The sequence below is a fragment of the Phocoena phocoena genome, chromosome 9 (genome assembly GCF_963924675.1).
Source record: "Phocoena phocoena chromosome 9, mPhoPho1.1, whole genome shotgun sequence".
Classification (NCBI taxonomy): Eukaryota; Metazoa; Chordata; class Mammalia; order Artiodactyla; family Phocoenidae; genus Phocoena; species Phocoena phocoena.
Genome location: NC_089227.1, coordinates 73605684 through 73625902, shown reverse-complemented (window position 1 = coordinate 73625902; position 20219 = coordinate 73605684). Strand labels below are relative to the sequence as shown.

The following is a 20219-nucleotide window of genomic DNA, read 5'->3' as shown; positions in this document are numbered from 1 at the left end:
CCCACCCTGCCCACGACTCCGCCTCTGGCCACAATGACAGCGTCCCCGTGCCACCCTCCCACCCACGGCTCATCTGCAGCTCCCTCTGAAGCCAGTGCCTCCCCTCCAGACTCCGGTCTGTGCAGACTGCCTCTGACCAGAGGGAGAGCCCAGGCCGAGCCCCGCATGGTGGATCAGCCCAGCAAGGGGCATCTGCCCCAAACTAGGGGTCTCTGCGCTCAGACCAACCGTACATGATGGCTCTTCATCTACATTTCAGACCTGGGCGGGTCTTTCCCTTTGATGAATCTGGAGAGACGTGGAGAAGCAGGAAGCCAAACCTACACACATAACTCACTTTAATGCTTATGCTATCAAATGAGGACAGGGTTTGGGAGAAGAGTAATAAAAGACAAGGAACATCATAAACATTTATCATTTCCACCTCTTCCCATCCCAGTCTTTGGCACACCACCCTCACCAGCCAAAGGGAGGATTATGGGGGGGAGACTCACATGGAAGCAGCTCACGATCTGCTGTTTCTGTACAGATGGGGTAAGGATAAAATAGATGCCCCTTTTCCAAGGGATAAGGGATCATCCGAAAAGCTGCAAAGGAGAGACGATACGTTAGAGGTACAATATTTGTCTTATAACTTCTCAAGTCCGCAAAGATACTTTTGAGCATTTTTATAATGGCTCACGTTATAAAATTATAAAAAACATTAGGTCTCACACTGAACACTTCTACAAATAGCTCCCATAAAGGAGGCAAGACGTACCCGAACTCTGAGTCATGTGCTAGATAAGCTGTCAGAGATGCATTATGAGGTATGCCTCACACATTAACCTCACGCTATGTATTCTGGGAGAACCTCACAAAACTGAGTGGGGATGGGGGTGCAGAGGAGTAGGGAAAGCCAGCAGTTCCAATGCCCAGGGTTTCCTCATCTACAAAATATTATGAAAACGTCCTAAGCACTAATTCAATATAGCTCACCTGATGGTAATAACGCAAACCTGGATTGAAATGCTTCCCCAAGAAGCAAACGTGGACTGACTTGTTGGATCATGTCACAGATGCACAAATATGAAAGGCATTCTAGCATGTCTATTTAAAAAATATGTCTAGGTGGATTAGAATTCCAACCAAGATGGATGAAAACAAGAACCAAAAAATGCATGACTTGGGAGGTATTTCTAAACTTCATGAAACTTTTAAATCTTCAACATCATGTGGGGAAAAAATGGATCTGGAGAGACTGATTATCTGTATTTTGATGATATCAGGCCACGTAAGTTCTGGTTTCGTGGCATCAGATAACATTAGGTCTCACACTGAATTATGACTTTCCAATCAATCCATCTCTTCCCCTTATCACGTGTGTTACTCTCCCTGTTACGAGGTCATCAGCACGTTAGTCTCACTGTTTCTGTGAACAGTACTCGAGGTAATTTTTCTTCAACAGATGTCCGGTAACTACAGCATGCTGTAGCTATAAAATATAAAAACTAAACCCTACACTGGGAATGTCAGATTACAGTCCTTGCCTTCATGTGTGTCAAAAAGGGATGGTGGCAACACAGCAGCCTTTTCAGTCTTAAATGCTACATTTCAAGGACTCCTAGCTACATCCTCAGCTGTGCAATTACCTGAGCCTTCTCAAAATGCTGTCAATGTACATATTTATCTTTTGCATACTTATTTCAAACAGAAATCAGAAACAAAGAATGTTCTCCCTCACAAGAAATGACAAGGTTCCATTGTAACCAGCATCAGTGCACATATGGTATTTATTCTGGTGTCTGAATATTATTTAAAAGTAAAAACATTATGTATGTGATTCCAGCATTTGGAATGCAGTCAATCTGCACCACAGTGGTATCACTCTGAGGTTACAGCACATTGCCACGGAGAATATAAATCACTATAAACGTGGGATTAGAGCAGAGCCAGTTTGCTGGCAGTTGGCTGAGGTAAAAATGTTATCAATTTTCCTCTCATAACAGAAACCTCTTAAATAGAGATTAAAACATTAAAAACACCCCAGACTTTAACTCTTCTTAAAATGAAAGGCTCACCCTAGTTCAATCAGACCTCCTCTTTCATGCAAACCAAGATGACTTTTGCCCATTACAACAAGCAAGAGAGGAGCTCCCTGTACAGGTTGTTAACACACAAAGATTACTCAAAGGGACCAGCATCTCTCTCAGTAGAATTAGGCTTTCAAGAGAAGTGAAAAAATTACAAAACCGAAAATATCCATCTAGTGCCTTTATAGGACACACTAAACTCTCTACTGGGAAGCAGTGCGTTTAAATTTAAACTGCAATATGGCAGGATTTTAATACTATTTCCCATGAATGATGGCTGCTATGAAAGCATCTCAAAAATGTAGAAAAACCTATGTGGAAGGTTTTTTTTTTTTTTGAAATCCAGATTCTCCATGTGCACTAGGGCTGCTGTAATTAAGAATCTGTTCAGGTTCATATGATATAAATAAACCCTCAGTTTTCAAAGTGGCTATAAATTTGAATGCTAAATTTTGTTCAAAATTGAAGTCAGTTTGCACTTCAGGGAGCAATTTTTTAAATGAAATATAGGAGTGCAAGATCTTGAGAGTGTTCAACCATAGACATCAAATGGCTGCTTGGTGTCTTTTCAGTCGGATGCCAAATATTTTTTACTCCAGTACTTGGCATGCATACAAATTTTGTGCATCAAGTTAGTCTTTTCCTTCTTCTAATCAGTTCTGGTCTTTTTGGAGAGGGTGAAGGCACTGATTATATACGACTCAAGAAAGAATACACACACAAACACACACACACTTTCTGTACTGTCCTCTGCCCCCAACCCCTGGGATTGTAAAGACGCTTATGTGCTCTTAAAATTTCTCATTCTCATGTCAGTTGTCATTTACATCAAGTTCATAAAATAATATTAAGACTTCTGGCTTCACTAAACAAAAGCAAGCACAATTTCTGTTTGCAATTCTATCCTTGGTCCACCCTGCTGTGCGGGGCCCAGCAAAGTGTGCGATAAGCAGTGGGGGTCTGCAAAGAGTGGAGGAGGCACTACACGAGCCGGGCCAGCTTCACCTCCCACCGCCTGGTCCCTTTCACTGCAAAGACACGACACTGCTCCACAAGAACCTCGTGGCTTGAGCCGAATGTCCAGAACTTTTGCAAGTGCAAATAGTAACACGCTGATTTCGCAGGGCAAGGAAGAATGGAAAAAAGGTCATTTGAACTATTTTATGAATTTGATCTACTTCATGAGTGACTAAAAATCTCCGTCCAAAAAAACATACACTTCAGAGGAATTAAAAATGTATTTGGTTAAAAACGAAACCAAAAACCTGGACCACTCAGAGTTAATACACGGGACACAAGTGGCATTGTTGCATTTTCCTCTTGTGCCATCTCCTCCCCTACCTTGGTTTCTATTGTGTCTTTGTGGGAGAGGCAAAATGAAACTGGGAACTACTTAATGAACACAGCAGGCTCTCCACAATGACATGTGAGGCGTTACACAGCTGCTTTCCACCCCTGCCCAGACACGTTTTCTAGGCACCAAGCCTAGCAGTGCTGTGCCAATCAGAGACTCGACCAATACTGGAGAAAGAATCAACAGAACCAAAGAATGAACAGAAGGATGGATACATGAACAAATTAATTCCTGATTTCCCCAGTGACTCCTAATGTGCTCTCATCCTGTCCACAATGTAGACAAGGATAGAAGGTAATGTTTGATACTTTGTTGCCTTTTCAAAGAGGATCTATGTTGCCTTTTCAAAGAGGATCTCAGAGAACTTTATACAGACCCCTTGCAATAGCAAGAACTGAGTCTGAATCCCAGCTCTACATGGTCAAAATGTTGAGTGCCTTCCTCATGCAGCAGCGATAGAAAGGTGAGCCAGGTACGCACTGTCCCTGCACTGATGGAGCTGACCACCCAGGGTGGGAAACAGATGAGCCAATAATCATGAAAGCAAGAGTGAAAGTCCCCCTGTGATAGCCCATACCTAATGGGGGAGTGGTGGAGGTAACAGCTCAGGATGAGTCAAACTTGTCCAGGCTGACAACTGTGTGACTTTGGGTGGGTCATTAATCTGTGTCCAGTCTCTTCGGCCGTAAAAATGAGAACACCAAGGACCTCGAGAGGCTGTTAAAGGGACTAAGTGTGACAGCGGAGGTCAACGTGCCCACACATAGTGCCTGACTGCTCAATGAAAGTTAGTTTTCTCTTTACCGTGCCTTTCCACTAACCCCAAGTTCCTCCTTTCTCTAACAGGTCATACTCTAGCTTATAAGTAAAAATGCTGCTTGTTTGTGAACAATTAGAAGTGCAAATGATAGAACAGAAAACTTTCATCAAAATACACACTTTATGTTCTCACTTTTGACTGTAATGTGGGCAACTGGCCATAAAGGCTCTTTGTCTTTTGTGAGACTTTGGGCACAATAAGGAAAATTCAGAAGTCAAAAGCCTGGGTTCTGATCCACGTTTTTTCACTATCTACTTATATGGCCTTGGGAAAACCACTTTCCTTTGGTTAGATTACATGACGCTCCATTCCAATTCTGAAGAAAACTTCTCGAGTTTTATAGCAAATTCACTAATTTGTTAGTGACCTGCAACACTCTAGAACACTCTGTTCCTGCTTCCACTGCTTGTATCCACACTATATATTATATATGTGTGTGTATGTACCTGTGAGAATATGTGTATACAGACACACACACACATTAATGTTTCTCTCAAAGCGTTTCAGAGTCTGACTCATCTTGGTATCCCCAAAGAATGCCTGGCACAAAGGAGGGACTCAATAAATGTTAACTGAATGAAGGAATGAATAAGTTAATGCACAATAGGGCAGAGACAGAATTTTTCCCTTTAAAAACCCCAGTGGATCCAAAGTACGGTCCGCGGCTCAAAACTGAATAACTGAAAGGAGCAAGCTTGGTCCTACTGGGCAGTAAGTGGGGAAGCGCTGAATAATATTTGGAGTCCGGCTACTAGTGTTAAGTTGGCTACGGCCAGGGACTTTAGCTGGCCATTGTTTTCTCCCAAATTATAAAATTTAGCCTTAGATCTATGGGGTGAGGGGTGGAAGAATTTCTCTTTAGCAGTCCCAAAGGTGCCAGGCTTTTGGAGGAAAGGTTTGGTTAGAGGAAATGCCCTAAGGACCACATCTTACAGCAAGTAGCATTTACCATCAGGTTCAAAGAGAATAAATTAGAATTAGAATCTCATCCTTTGCTTCAACAATGGACCATTTTCTCCTCTCAAAGGAAATACTTTGCCTAGTCCCCCTAAAAAACACCACCTTCAAATCTTATACATTATTTAGCGAATTCTTTGGAAAAAAAAATCTCCAAAAAGAAAATAAAGAGTCTTACTTGATCAAGTGGAAAAAATGGAAACAAAGAAAAGCTAAGCGATTTACCCCATGGCATTCTAGCCTTCTGATACATAGAACCTGAAAATCAAATCTTAAAGTTCACAGTTGTGGTCAGCAGACTATTCTGCTTTATAAAATAAATACAGCCAAAACAGAGCCCTGAAAAGATCAAGGTAGAAGGGAGATAAGGCCACATCAGTATTTAATACAGGTAAAATAGAAGGTGTGCCATTTAAAATAGGGCCCCATAAGGCGCGATACCATTGTAAATAATACACAATTCAATCGAGATCCCTCATTCATATATGGCTTTTACATTCAACACATACTTGCAGTCGTGTGTGTGCACGTGTGTGAGTGTAACCAGAACCTACAGTGTTTAAAATAAATATAATTAAGATAATGTGGCAGCTGTGTAATGAATCAAGAAACATGTTTTTAAACCTTATAAATTAAAACTTTCCCCATTTCTTCATTATCTTGATTTTGAGGAACATATTGTGTAATTTCAGGGGCTGGGACAGTGATGAATCAAATCTTTTACAAGCCTTTGAAATGCTGATGTATTTGTGGTTGAGGACTCTGTTGTTTTTTTTTTTTTTTTTTAAAACCACCATATGTTTCAAACCCAAACAATCTCTGCCATGCATCAGCTGGACTTTGGGGTTTTAACAAAAATGTGAGTTATTTCAGCCTGATTGGTGGGAAACTCACTTAAATCCACAAGATGACTAATGCTCCAACATAATAAACTCATTAAAAATCAAAGAAAACTATACCTCATCCCTACCCCTAACTAACACTTTTGACATAAGTCAGGCTTTTAAAATTTTTTCTAAAAGATAAACTGACTTTTTAAAAGAATACTCACTTTTAACATGGAACATGGTGAAATGAGGCACTGTTACCTTCCTCCCTGAATTATCTTTCTAATGAAAAGGGGAAACTGGAAGGGAGTTGGGGAATGGCCTTAAATTTCAGAATGAAGAAAAAAATGATTTAAAGGCAAAAACCTAGACCCTGAGGCTGGAGACGTCAAAATGCGGCACCCAGTGGTGAACTGGAGGAAGTGCAGCCTCCTGCGCTCAGGCACAGGCCGTCTAGGGGAGCCCCACTGACCTCAGAGGGAGAGGGAGAGGTTCTGGTACTGTAGCCGCCCTGAGGGCAACTGCCCTGAAGTCCACCAATCTGGGATGGGGTGATGGCATTCAGTATCTTCAGCGCTTCACAGTTTTCAAAAAATGGGTAAGTTAATACCAGTTAATAGGTAACTAAGTCAGAATTCTAATCTAAGCCCTTTTGATTTAAAATCCAGAGCCCTGATGCCTCCATTTAACTTAGAATGGACACAGATCTAGAAGTTCTGTCAACCAATTACACACAATTGTCTAAAGTTGGAGTGGTAATTCTTTCTTCTGAACTGCAAGACAGATTTATAGCTTTGTTTTCGAAAAAAGACCAAAACTGTTTGTAATGAAAGATTATTTTTCTAAGTACATGCATATACATATATATATATACACATACACATATATACACATGCATATTTATGCCTGTAGAAGATATATATGCTTGTTGTAGAAAGTTTGAAAAATACAAATAGGAAGAAAAAACCAAATCACTTAAAATCTACTTAAAGATGTATTTATTTCCAGTCTCTTACCTTTGTTTATATATAGAATGTATTTTTTTATAGAATTGGGCTCGTTCTATAGTTAAAATGTTTACGTCAATATTTAACAACAAAAATATAATTTTATATAGAATGATTAACTTTCAAAACACTAGAAAGGGCATAGGTATACCGCAGTCTGTAAGCAGTAGTGTAAACTGATGGCTTCTAAACAAATGTTTCGGAGATGGCTGACCCTCTTATCCTTAACCTATTCAGGAAAGGCCTAAATAGCTGGTATTATAGAAAACAGCAGTGAAGAAAAAGTGAACCTGGCTCTGCCAACAGTGCTGGCAGGACGTTCAACAAGGTACTCACCTCAATGAACCTGTTCCTCTCTTGATCAACTAAGATGGCCACCTCTGTCCTGCCTAACTCAGAAATTTATCAGGAGTCCATGAAATGATGGAAATGCAAACCCTCTGTGAATTACACTGTTACACAAACACTCTTCAAGGTTCTTGGAATCCTCCAAGGTAGTTAGCACCTGGTAAGCACTCTCATGGTTCTCTTTTCTTTCTAAAACTGAACGGTATGGCTCTCTTTTTGAAAACTGAACAGCAGCGTAACTTCCTGGTTCTTAATTATCTGTAAGGATCAGATGCTGAATTTGTCTTTCCTATAAGCCCCTGACTACCTTGCCACACTGTTTTATGTCTAAAAACTCACCCCTACCTACTAGAGAACAGACTTGAGGATACGGGGAGGGGGAAGGGTAAGCTGGTACAAAGTGAGAGAGTGGCATGGACATACATACACTACCAAACGTAAAACAGATAGCTAGTGGGAAGCAGCCGCATAGCACAGGGAAATCAGCTTGGTGCATTGTGACCACCTAGAGGGGTGGGATAGGGAGAGTGGGAGGGAGGGAGATGCAAGAGGGAAGAGATATGGGGATATATGTATATGTATAACTGATTCACTTTGTTATAAAGCAGAAACTGACACACCATTGTAAAGCAATTATACTCTAATAAAGATGTTAAAAAAAACCAAACCAAATAAAAAAACAAAACAAAAAACTCACCCCTTCTTTTTATTCTAATAAAGTGTTCTACCCATCTAATTTGAGGTAATTACATCCCCCCCAGAGGTCCTACACTGCTTGATGTGGGGTTCACTATGTCACTTCACATTTCTCACAATCTCACTGTCCTTCCCAGTTGTTCCAGAGCATCTCCCTATTGTTACACGATTATATGGGTAACTAATTTCCAAACAGAATTTCCTCATGGTTTTTTTTTAATAGTTATGCCGTTCCTAACACTGTGTCTTCATCACTTCTGCCCACCCGCTTTTGACCTTTTCTATAGGACTGGTAACTTTCTTATCAATTAGATCCAATCAATAAGCTTCTATTACTATGTTTCCAAGGTACCGATCTATAAATACGTCCTTATTTGGTTAAGTCAGTTTGTCCATTTAATTTTATCACGACTAACACTAGGTGAGGCCTCTCATGTTTATTCTTGCTGGGCTTTTTCTGTCTCTTTCTCATGTTTAAATAAAAATTCCTCATCTGGATAGAACACTTTAAATGCAACAAGAAGCCCAAGCCAGAGGGGACTGCATACGTGTCCACACACACCCTGAGCAGAGTGTGCTGTCTTAACATATCCAAATAGCGGGACCAGGACACCAGGAGTATGTTACCACACTTACAGAGTAGGGGTAGAAACATCGATCAAGTCGATATCCCTCAAGTTATAAATAGTAAATGATTTAACTTGACCCGCTATCAATTCTCTAAAGAAATGTTTTCAAAACAACTAAACAAAAAACTTTCAATCAACCTGAGTCCCCTGTCAAGTTACTTTTTTACTCCATCTCATTCGGCTGCCCCCCCTCCCTTCCTGCACCAGTTTAGATTCCTGCTGGGTTACGGAAGGGCAGGAAAAGGGAAGAGCAGAAGATTAGCAAAATGAAAATGGAAGGAGCAAAGATAAACAGTGAAAGGGATTAAAAAGACATTCATTTGTGAGGCTGATCAGAGTAGGAGTGAACTAAGGAAAAATTATCTGAAGACTCTAATATTTCTTTTCCCCATGAGAGGGGAGGAAAAAAAACCCATGCTACATGTTGTGTTTGTTTTGATTAAATTAATGAGAACCGAGTGTCAATATATATGTGGTCCAATAATCCACAATCTTGAGCCTTTTTCCTTAATTTTCATTCTCCCCAACAGCCCCACCGCTTAGCATTTGTTCACAGTGTCCTTGCTTATAATACCGTCCCAGTTCTTCAAGGCTTGGTTCAAATCCCATATGACCCATAAGGTTAAGCATGACTGCTCCACCCCATAGGCCTCTCCTGTCTGAAGAATCACTGGGCAGCTGTTACATGCTGCTGATGACTCCTCCCAACTGGATGAAATGCTTCTCCAGGGCAGGGAGCACGTCTCACCCACCGTTGGAGCCGCTTCTCCTTACACGGAATGACGGTGCCCAGCTCGTGCTCAGATCAGTTTATCCCCACATCCATCTAACAGGCATTTATCCCTTAACGCACAATACTACACCTGCCACCATACTGGAGTCCAGCGGCCACTGCTCTTGTTCTGAAGCAAGCATAACCGCTGCTCGTTTGTGTTTGGCTAAGCCAGCTCTCCTGGAGGATAACTGTGGCTCTTCAGCCAACCCTCCCAGAAAGGCCATCCAGAAGTGGTCATCAGAGCCCAGCACGAGGCCTGACCCCACGCCAAAGGTTCCCATGGTGCCGAGGGGCTGTCCAGGTCTCCAAAGAGGGTTTTCCAGCTGTAAAATGCTCCTCTGCCAGGATAGCCCAGACTCACCCCATCCACTGTATAAACTTGCCTTTTTGAGCTGCAGAGATGGGATCACCACAGTAACACCCGCCACCACTGGGAAAATAGAGAGCCTGAGTAATTAACCATCTCTTGGTGATGGAATATCACAGAGAAGGAGAGCTATAGATATGCAAATCTCCATCACTCACCGTGAACACTCAGGGTAAAAACAGTTTTAGCATCTTTTCATGCTTTAAAAACATTTCAAAGAAAGAAAATTACTTACTGCCTTCCCACGTACAATGCAGAAGATTCAAAGCCCCTTCTACCCTCTTCCAGTGTGCCAGATGAAAGAACGCATATGCTATTGCTTCACTGTCCCCTCTCTTCAGGATATGTTCTGGGGGCAGGATTAAGCTTTTCATTTCTAGTAGGTACTGAAATAAAAAAAAAGGCAGGAGGCAGATGTGTTAATACACCGTAATTTGGAATTCAGAATGGAAAATGGAGAGGTTGATTTCCCTAAAGCTGCCGCTCGTAAGCATTTCATCAAACCTGCAACCTCACCACTACATTTGAAGGCAATTACTGAAACATCCAGCAATCCAAAGTTTCCTGGCAGGTAATTAGCCTTGTACCAGTTTCCTACAGTGAACATCAGAGGCTTTCAGGTTAAGATATTCTAATCAAAGAAATATATATATACATATACAGACTCAAACAGCAAAAAGGAAAATTTAGAAGACACAAGAAGTTGGTATAATCTTGTAACCAGAATGAAAATACATGAAACAAACACATGAAGGTTAAGAAGTTTCATATGACTAAACCAACCACACTGGAGAGACCTGAGGATGATTAGTACTGCCCGTTAGTTTTTCCTCACAGATCTATCAAGGAGAAGGCCCTAGCCCTGCAGAAAGGGTCACCCATAGCTGCTCAGGTGCTGGAGGAAGAGGGGTGGCAGCCTGGGCACAGGAAGACCCAAGGGAGGGGAGCAGTACAGACCCCAAACCACACTGTTCTTTCGGCTCCTTTCCGAAACACTGCAGGGGTCTCAGGAGCACAGGGCAAGAATGGATATTCTTCCTGGGGGCTCACAGCAGACTAAGTTTCCCTTTGTACTCTTTCGTGTTTACTATAGAATAGAGAGGGAAGCAAATTCAGGCCGGTATTTTATATTTGCAGATGCTCACTTGTCTATGCCAGCTGGCGTTCCCCGAGCTCCACTCTTCACCACCTCCCCTCCGGATTCGTTCCCAACACACACACACACACACACACACACACACACACACACACACACACACACACCCCACCACCACCAACCACTGTCACAACAACCCAGTCATCTCCTGTAAAATGGAGATTAGCAGACCACAGAGGTACGTGTTTCATGAAAACAGCACAAATACAGCGAAAGGAGGTGCTATGAGAAGAGATGTCCAACAATTTTAAATTTATGAAAGAGGGAGAAGAGTGGAAGAATTCGGATCCACAGAACGGAGGTCACAAGACACCCATCAATGTTTCACTCTCATCTTGCTGTGGGTTCATACACTGGGCACGTGGGGTGCAGTGGCCTTTAAGCTTCCTCTCCTGTTGGCATGCTTGGCATCGGGGCGCACCGCCCAGCAAGAGCTGGGTGGACACATTCTGGCCTCTTGGTTCAGCAAATGAAACTTTCCTTGCTCTGGGTCTGATTATCTGAAGAAAGCTCCAAGCCTTAGGCCTCAAAGCAGGAAGAGCAGGAAATGAGAGCCCACCCCGAGAGCAGCAGAGAGCAGCCGTGCAGCCCTCACACTTGCGGAGCCGGTGGGCTTGAAGGCCCTCCTAGATAGTAAGACCTCTTCCCAGGCTGGTCCATGAAAGGTGTTCATCATTATTATTATTTTTTGGCAGTACGTGGGCCTCTCACTGCCGTGGCCTCTCCCGTTGCGGAGCACAGGCTCCGGACGCGCAGGCTCAGCGGCCACAGCTCACGGGCCCAGCCACTCGGCGGCATGTGGGATCCCCCCGGACCTAGGCACGAACTCATGTCCCCTGCATTGGCAGGCGGACTCTCAACCACTGCGCCACCAGGGAAGCCCTGGTGTTCATTATTTTGATGGGAGGTCCTCAAGCATGAGTTCACGTGCTTTTTTGAATTCTACATGTTACTGCCTCCTTTCATCTTGTTTTAAAACAGTGAATGACAAAAATCTTTCGGGAAAAATAACGATTTTGAATTACGTAATAATCCAACTAGCACTGTATCTATTGATATAATAAATATATAAATATAAAGGAGAATTTTATGTTCAGAGATACATCGTCTCGTGATTTTACCTTAATAGAGGCATTATGTCATGGCTTCTGCTACTGCCCATGATGATTTTAGATGGCCCCAAGAGTCATAACTTGTAAAATACTATGGAATCTATTAATTTTTTAAAATAATCATCAGGAGAACAAAGGAAAGGGAAAATTTCTTGCTTAATAAGTGCCCTAGAATAAGATTTTGGCTTCTGAGTTTCTAATAATTATTTATAGCCTACCAAATAGTCAACTTTTTTTATATATATCTGTATTGGAGTATAATTGCTTTACAATGTTGTATTAGTTTCTGCTATACAACAAAGTGAAACAGCTATATGTATACATGTATCCCCATATCCCCTCCCTCTTGCATCTCCCTCCCACCCTCCCTATCCCACCCCTCTAGGTGGTCACAATGCACCGAGCAGATCTCCCTGTGCTATGCAGCTGCTTCCCCCTAGCTATCTATTTTATGTTTGGTAGTGTATATATTTCAATGCCACTCTCTCACTTTGTCCTAGCTTCCCCTTCCCCTGCTGTGTCCTCAAGCCCGTTCTCTTCACCTGTGTCTTTATTCCTGCCCTGGCACTAGGTTCATCAGTACCGTATTTCTTAGATTCCATATATGTACATTAGGATACAGTATTTGTTTTTCTCTTTCTGACTTACTTCACTCTGTATGACAGACTCTATGTCCATCCACCTCACCAGAAATAAGTCAGTTTCATTTCTTTTTATGGCTGAGTAATATTCCATTGTATATATGTGCCACATCTTCTTTATCCATTCATCTGTTGATGGACACTTAGGTTGCTTCCATGTCCTGGCTATTGTAAATAGAGCTGCAATGAACACTGTGGTACATGACTCTTTTTGAATTATGGTTTTCTCAGGGTATATGTCCAGTAGTGGGATTGCTGGGTCATATGGTAGTTCTACTTTTAGTTTTTTAGGGAACCTCCATACTGTTCTCCATAGTGGCTGTTATCAATTTACATTCCCACCAACAGTCCAAGAGGGTTCCCTTTTCTTCACACCCTCAAAAATATGGACTGGTCCACGAATTTGCATTTCATCCTGGTGCAGGGGCCATGCTAATCTTCTCTGTATCATTCCAATTTTAGTACATGTGCTGCCGAAGCGAGCACACCATTCCTTTTCATTCTTATGATTTAGGAAAGGCTTTCAAAGTCACATCTGTGACAGAACTCTTCTCTTGGGCTAAGGAACGTTCAGGAATCGGAGCACCTGAGAAGACGTGGGCCTGGCAGCCACCCACATGTGGGTAAAAGTCTAAACAAACTAGGAAGGGGCGTGGCAGAGGAAACTTGGGGAAAGAGGGAGGATTTTTAGAAAATTATCTACAAAGGGATATGTTAGATCTGTGTTGTCCAATATGGTAGCCTCTATTTAATGTGTGTCTATTTAAATTTAAATCAATTAAAATCAAATAAAATTAAAAATTCAGTTCCTCAGTCCCACTAGTCGTATTTCAAGTCCTCGAGTGCTATATGGAGTTAATGACTACCCTACTGGACAATGCAGAGACATTTCTATGATCACAGAAGGTCCTAGTGGACAGCACTGCTTCAGACAATGGAAGTTCCTAACCCTGAAGTAACGGAAACAATTTTTAACATGAAAAAATTTCACAGATGCCCATGATAGAAACTGTAAGTGTAGAATCTACTGATCAAAAATACACAGTATGGCAAATAGTTATACAATAAATAGTAATGCTACAAGAATTCGTTCAAAAGTATTGTAGGCCACCAGGGCATCTACATAATATTTGGAAAGCAATAGTGCACATGTGTGTGAGACAGATGGTTTCCTCAGCCTGCAGACCGAACGGGGTGCATATGGCTTCAAGGACGTCGTCCACAGCCACCCAATGTGAGCCGTGAGGTAATGCTCTGTTTCTCCCCTAAGCTCCCTCTGATCTTTGTACATGTGTACTTTTCACAAACCACCTTAGATTAGCTATCCATGTGTCCTTCTCCTCAGCTCAATTATAAGTCCTCAAGAACATGAATCTCATTTCCCAAGAACTCTCTCAAAATGAGCATCCCCTGGCCTCAGCAGCCTCGTGAGACTAACTCACCAAGGAAACTCAGCTGCCTTCTCATCGCATCTACTTTATGGCAGAAATAGGTTATGTCTATAAAGGAGATTTATACTGCAGCATAGTTCCAAACAAAATGTTGGCTCTAACCAAATAATGAAGGCTAATAACAACAATGTGTTAGGTTTCTGGCCAGGCTTAAAATGGCTGGCAAGATCGGTTCTCAACATGTGCAACATTTAAATTAGAAAGGCATGGAGCAACATCTCACATCTTACTTGTTGAGAGAAAAATAAATGGAAGAGGGCAGATCCCTATCCACAAGTATGCAGAAATCAATTAGAATAACTGTAGCTTGCAAATCAGAGAACACTCCCTGCCTGTCTGCAATAGTTACTTGGCTTCTATTCGCTAAGCCAGCATCCCGTGCTATCTTGCTTGCCATCCTGCCTCTAACTTCCTTCCCAGATTCTCAAATCACATTGATCTCGAAGCAAGGCTTCTAAAGGTTTCGGAAGGAAATTTTCAAAATCTATTTGTGTCAGAATCTAGTTCCTATGCCCAAGATGGGAACATATAACGTTAGAACAGGCAAAGAGGAGCTGAGTAGTGCCTACTTATGGAGGTCTGTGAGCAGAGGCCGGCTCACCTGTCAGGAGAGATGTGCCCTGTCACAGGCTACCACACGTGACTGCTCAAGTCTCTTCTGTTAAGATCGTAAAATTCTATAATAATTAGAGTGAACATGATCCCAAAGTTATCCTTCACACAGACATTAATGCCAAAAAAATCCATACCCCCTTTTAGGATTTCAATACCGACAACAGCAGATGTCATATGAAAATCACTGGCAAAAATACGGGAATAAACAAAACGAGAAAGAACAGATTAATTAAACAACAGTACATTTAGATGATAGCTATCAAATTGCTCCCCAAAATCAGGTAGTAGAAGAATATTTACTAGCATGAGGAAATGTTCCTGACATATCATGAAGGAAAAGACCAAGTGTATCGTACAGATTATGATTTGGGTAATACAAATGTACATGTAGGCATTAAAAGCATTGGAAGGTCACAGATTGAATGTGAATGGTGGCAAAATATTTGATTTTATGGAAGATTAATTTCTTTTGTGCTTTTTCTATGCTTTCCAAGTTTTCTATAATAAGCATTTTAATATTTTTTCTGTCTATATGTATATGTGCGTGTGCGTGTGTGTGTGTGTGTGTATATATATAATACAAAACTATTTTCTAGACTTGCATCAAGAACATAAACAGCAAACCACGCAAACAAACAAGATAACCAGAGAGAGCAATTTTTCATATATGTACAGTGCTTTGGTGCAACTGGCTCTGAAAGAGGCTGTGAGCCCAGAAAAAATGTTTTTAAAACATCAGTAAAGGGTTCAGAGAATACAGCTAGTGCTACTTGGAAGACATGCTACATATTCTGAGTTTCAATGCTGTCCACACCCTGGCCTCAGTAAGACACACGCTGGAATAGGACAAAAATGACGCAGGAACCTCGGCTCGCTCAGGCCACGCTGCGATGAAGCCTGAGATGCACAGTCCCCCGGCCCTGGCCCCCTCCCCTCATCTGCCCTCTGCCCCTTTGCATCACTGTCTGAATCCTGTCTCTACTATTCCGCTAAGAGACCTTGGACAAGTTATTTAATTTCTTTCAACTTCAGGCTGCTCATCTGTTAAAACAGAATAATAAAAATACCCATCTTGCTGTTTTAACTTTTGAATATTACATAGGATAATATTTGTAAAGCATTCACACGGTTCCTGGCACATAAGTATTCACTAAATAGTAGCTATTTTTGTTAACAAACAAACAAAAAAATGAAGTATTTCAATTACTGTGGACGTAAGTTATATTTCTTGTGTATGTGTGTCCCACAGATGATTGAGTCTGTTTCTAGGTAAAATACTTCAGCAATTTTATGGTAGTAGCAGTTCAGCTGAAGAGAACTGGCTGCCAGCAGAGTCACCAACTGACCAATATGGAGACAAACACAAAGCAAAGCTGAAATGCCAAATTCAGCCTGGTGATCTGTAGTACCACTCAGGGGTCCTCTTCTCAAGGTAACTGTTTCTTGCTGGTTCACTTACCTATTCATCAGTTACTTTGCTTCATTCAAAAAATATGGGTGTGTTCACAGTATATCCCAAAGAAAGATATGGGAGTGCCGTAGTGTCCCCCAAGGGCACAGATACAGCAGTGGCCACAGTGCTCTCTAACGATCTTCTGTGGGAGCACCCACAGTCTACCCCAGGGGCACAGATATGGCACATCCACAATTCACCTGAAGGGCACGGACATGATCAGGTCAGGTAACTACCTTGCTAATCCCTAATCTTTGTAGGAGTGTGTGTGTGCGCACGCATACGTGTACAAAGAAACGATAAAATTCAACATGGTGACTGCCTTAGTAAGAGGTCTATACTTAGTACTCAGGAAGCAAACGGGGAACATTATCTCTGGGACAGCTTCACAGAAAAAATGAGTCAGTCTCACTAAATAAACAAAGGTTTACCTGTAAAGATGAGGGGAGGCAGAAGCCACTGCAAGGCTGGGCACCAAAGCATCAGGGGACACACTGGGCTTGCAATCTTGAGGTGCTTGAGTACTAACATGACAGGAATTGCCAACACTGATGAAGCACTAACGTGCGTCAAGCTTCTTATCTCAGGAACCCCTTACAGCTTTGTGAGGGAGCTGAGAGTATTATCCCTAGTTTACAGATGGAGAAATGGACGCTTTGGGAAGTTAAATAGCTCATCCTGGGTTGCACAAGTTGTATGTGATGGAACCTGCGCCGGAACTCAGGTGTTATGCTACTCTCTGAGGGAGTGAAGCAGGAAAAGTGGTTGTAGAAGGCCTTGCATGCTATGCTCCAGAGTGTGACCTTCACCCGGAGTTATTCCGTGGTTTTCAAACTTTGAGACACCAACAAATTTGTTCAAAGGAAAAAAAGGAAATATCAAACAGATGTGCAAGTGACGTAAAACAAAACTCTGGGGATCTTGGGGGAGGGACCCACAAGAAGACTGAAGACCCTTATGGCTCCTAGGGAGACAGTTTGAAAACCTCTGCAGTAGGCAATTGGGAAGTGAGTTGGTACAGTTTGTGGTTTTGAAAGAAATGGGCAAGTCACGTGTAGGAGCACCCGACAGGGAAGAGATTCAAGTTAGCAAAGTCAGAAAGTTCCTGTCACGGTCCGAGTGAGGGGTGATGAAACCGAGGATGGGGACTTCCCCTGGACGTGGTGCCTGGCTGAATCTGAGGGCAAGAGAAGGAATCAAAGGTCACTGTGACATTTCTAGTTTAGGAAACTAGAATAATGTGAGATCATTAGCTAAGATGAAGACACCAGAGGAGGAAAAGTCTTAGCAGCTGTCGTGCCTGCCAAACTTCTCTGCCTGCAGTGAGGAGTGAAGGTGTGCAGGTCTGGAGCCTGGGAGAGCAGCTGGAGACAGGGGTCTGGGTGTGCGGGGAGAGGCTGAGGCAGTGGCAGCGCATGAGGTCTCCTGGGAGGGCTGCAAGCAGGAAAGGAGAACCAACCTGAGGGTGAGCAGGGAGGAAGCACTGCAGGCAACGAGTGCTCAGAGAGGCAGGAGTGGCCCAGGAGAAGGTGGCAAGGAGCCAAGATGACCTCAGATAGAAAAAGTGGTCAGTGGGACCAAATGCCCAGGAGACATGAGATAGGATGAGCTGGGGAGGCTGTGGCGGGAGTGACCTTGGTGGGAGCAGCTACAGTGGTTTTTGTTAAAGAAAGAGACCTCTTAGAAACTTTCTATTCCTGAGATACATTGCTAAAAACTGGTTTCTGCTCATTTTTCTCCGGGTCATATTTCCACAATACATTCTCCTTACTCTAATGCAAAAAAGCTTTGGAACAAAACATGACTCAATTCAAAAACAACTTATATTGAAATAATATTTCTGAAATATACCATTGATATACAATATCACAGACGATCTGCCAGGGTATTCTGAGTTTCTGCTTCCACGCTTCAAGCATTTTTAAATGTTAAAACCCACTACACATTTTGTTTCCTAAATTGGATTAAAAAGCAATTTTATACTCTGTCAATCAGCTTTACCAAGATATAAAGGGAGGCCTGCATTAGTGTTTGCAAGAAATAGAATTTCCATCATTGTAACAAGGTCCTGTGGACACTCCATTGGCAGATACATTTACCAGGATGTTTTCCCCCACGAGCCTTTCAAAATCCCCGTGAAATTTTAGATTAACATGATATGAGCTTTTTAAAAAAAATGCAAATTTTTAATGGGAATGCATTTCTGTCATAACATTCTTCATTCTTTGCTCTCCATTTTTCTCACAACTTTCTTTCCATACTCTGATATAATTTAAAAACTAGATCTTCACCCCAATATTCTGTCAAGCTCAGGCTGCTCTGTTGGTAAATAAGCTTTAGGAGCATGGTGAGCCCCCTTCCGCCAGCACCCTCAGGGTGCCAACTGCACCCCCTGCAGGTCCCTGGGTGGGCCCAGTAAGATGAGAGCGAGGTTTAATAGTGCCAGGATTTTAGGCAAGATGAAGAAGAAAGCTTTTCCCCATCGGTGCTGGTGATTTTTCTTGATTTTTCTCCCTCGATAGCTCCACCCACAACACCCAAGCATCCCAAGTAGCTGGGGCTCAGCATGGGTGTAGGGCCTCCTGTTCTATGTGTGGGACCTCGCAAGCTGGGGGTTTTCCTGTGGTGATGGTCAGGGCTCACAGGCTTCTCTCTGTATGCAGAGGTGCGTTGGGGTTGCAGGGCTACCAGCCTTCTCATTCCAGTTTCATCACAGTGGTTCTACTTTTAATTACTTTGTTCATTGGGGTTTCACATAAGATTGCGTTAGGAGGGAAAAACTGTTCATTGCTTTAAAAATAATAAATCGTTATTAATTAGTTTGTCGTTCCTGTTTTGTTTTGGCTTTTTTTTTTTTTTTTGGTGGCAGAAGCAGGAATGGCTATGCTAGAACAAGAATACAAGGCAGAGGTCAGAAATGGGCACCTCTTAATCAGCAATGGACTTAGCCAGCAGTTACAAACTAGAAATCCCTGAAGACAACAGCTGCAGCCAGAACGTGCTAGAGCCTCCTCTCAAATCTGGAGGCCTGAGGAGAACCTGTGGGTACTCCAGGTCGGGGCACTGTAGCGCCACTGTTACACTCTCTGGTTATCCTTCTTCAGACTAGAGTGGTCCAAGAAGTACCATTAATGCATGTTTCTAGGCAGCCCCTACTTCCACCCAGCATGCAAGTGCAGAAATAGAGCTGAAGGTACAAGCAAAGCGGCGATGAAAGGGCCAGCAAGTATCGCGCACCTAGTACGCACTGAACGAGTTACACAGTGTAATTCCACTTACTTTTCAACAACCTTATGAAGACTTAACTTTTATCCCCATTTTATCAAAATAGAAACAGGCAGGGAGCTAATTAACTCCTCCTTCCCATACTTCCCTCTGGTCCCAGGGACAGGAAGTGGGTGTCCTTGTTTTGAACACTTGAACTCTTTCAGTAGTACTTGATAGGTCTGCCTACCTTTATGTTGGTACCCTTTGCACTATCATTGTAATTAATGCTTTCTCAGTAATAATAGGAACTCTACATACTTGGCCTGACAATTCAGACACGCACATGGCTGAAAATGTTCCACGTTACTAGTAGTGGCAAAGGAATGCAAACTAAAAGAACAGAATTCCAGCTGTACTTAATAAAATCATAATTTTTTTTCTCCTTCTCTCACTCTCTCTGTTTCGTTTTTGTTTTTAGACAAACTGCTAAATGCTGGCGAAGGTGTGAGGAAATGGAAAAGTAGGAGTCACCAGCTGATGGGAGTGTAAACTGCTACAATTTTTTTGGTAAGCAACTTGGCAGTAAATATCAAGAACGCTGAAGTGCTTCTACATGTTACTCAGTCATTCTCATTCTGTAAATTTATCCTAAGAAAATAATCTTAAAGACCAAAAAATCTTTATGCCCAAAGAGGTTCACTATTGGAGTTGACCACAACCTGATGTCTACAA

At 42.3% G+C, this 20219-nt stretch overlaps 1 protein-coding gene and 1 non-coding gene across 6 annotated transcripts in view; both read right to left on the bottom strand.

The window, feature by feature from the left end:
- ST7 (suppression of tumorigenicity 7) overlaps positions 1 to 20219 on the bottom strand; it is a 262107-nt gene that overhangs the window by 10103 nt on the left and 231785 nt on the right. For 4 of the 5 annotated variants that reach the window (XM_065883500.1, XM_065883501.1, XM_065883498.1 and 1 more), the window contains 2 exons: positions 10088 to 10238; positions 495 to 587 (listed from right to left, as the gene is read on the bottom strand). In XM_065883500.1, coding sequence (XP_065739572.1) covers positions 495 to 587; positions 10088 to 10238 — 244 coding nt within the window. The remainder of the gene's footprint in view (positions 1 to 494; positions 588 to 10087; positions 10239 to 20219) is intronic. The other variant, XM_065883499.1, reaches the window with a different exon arrangement.
- LOC136128663 (U6 spliceosomal RNA) lies at positions 13141 to 13247 on the bottom strand. The gene has a single exon (XR_010656249.1). It is a non-coding gene; the product is annotated as a U6 spliceosomal RNA (small nuclear RNA).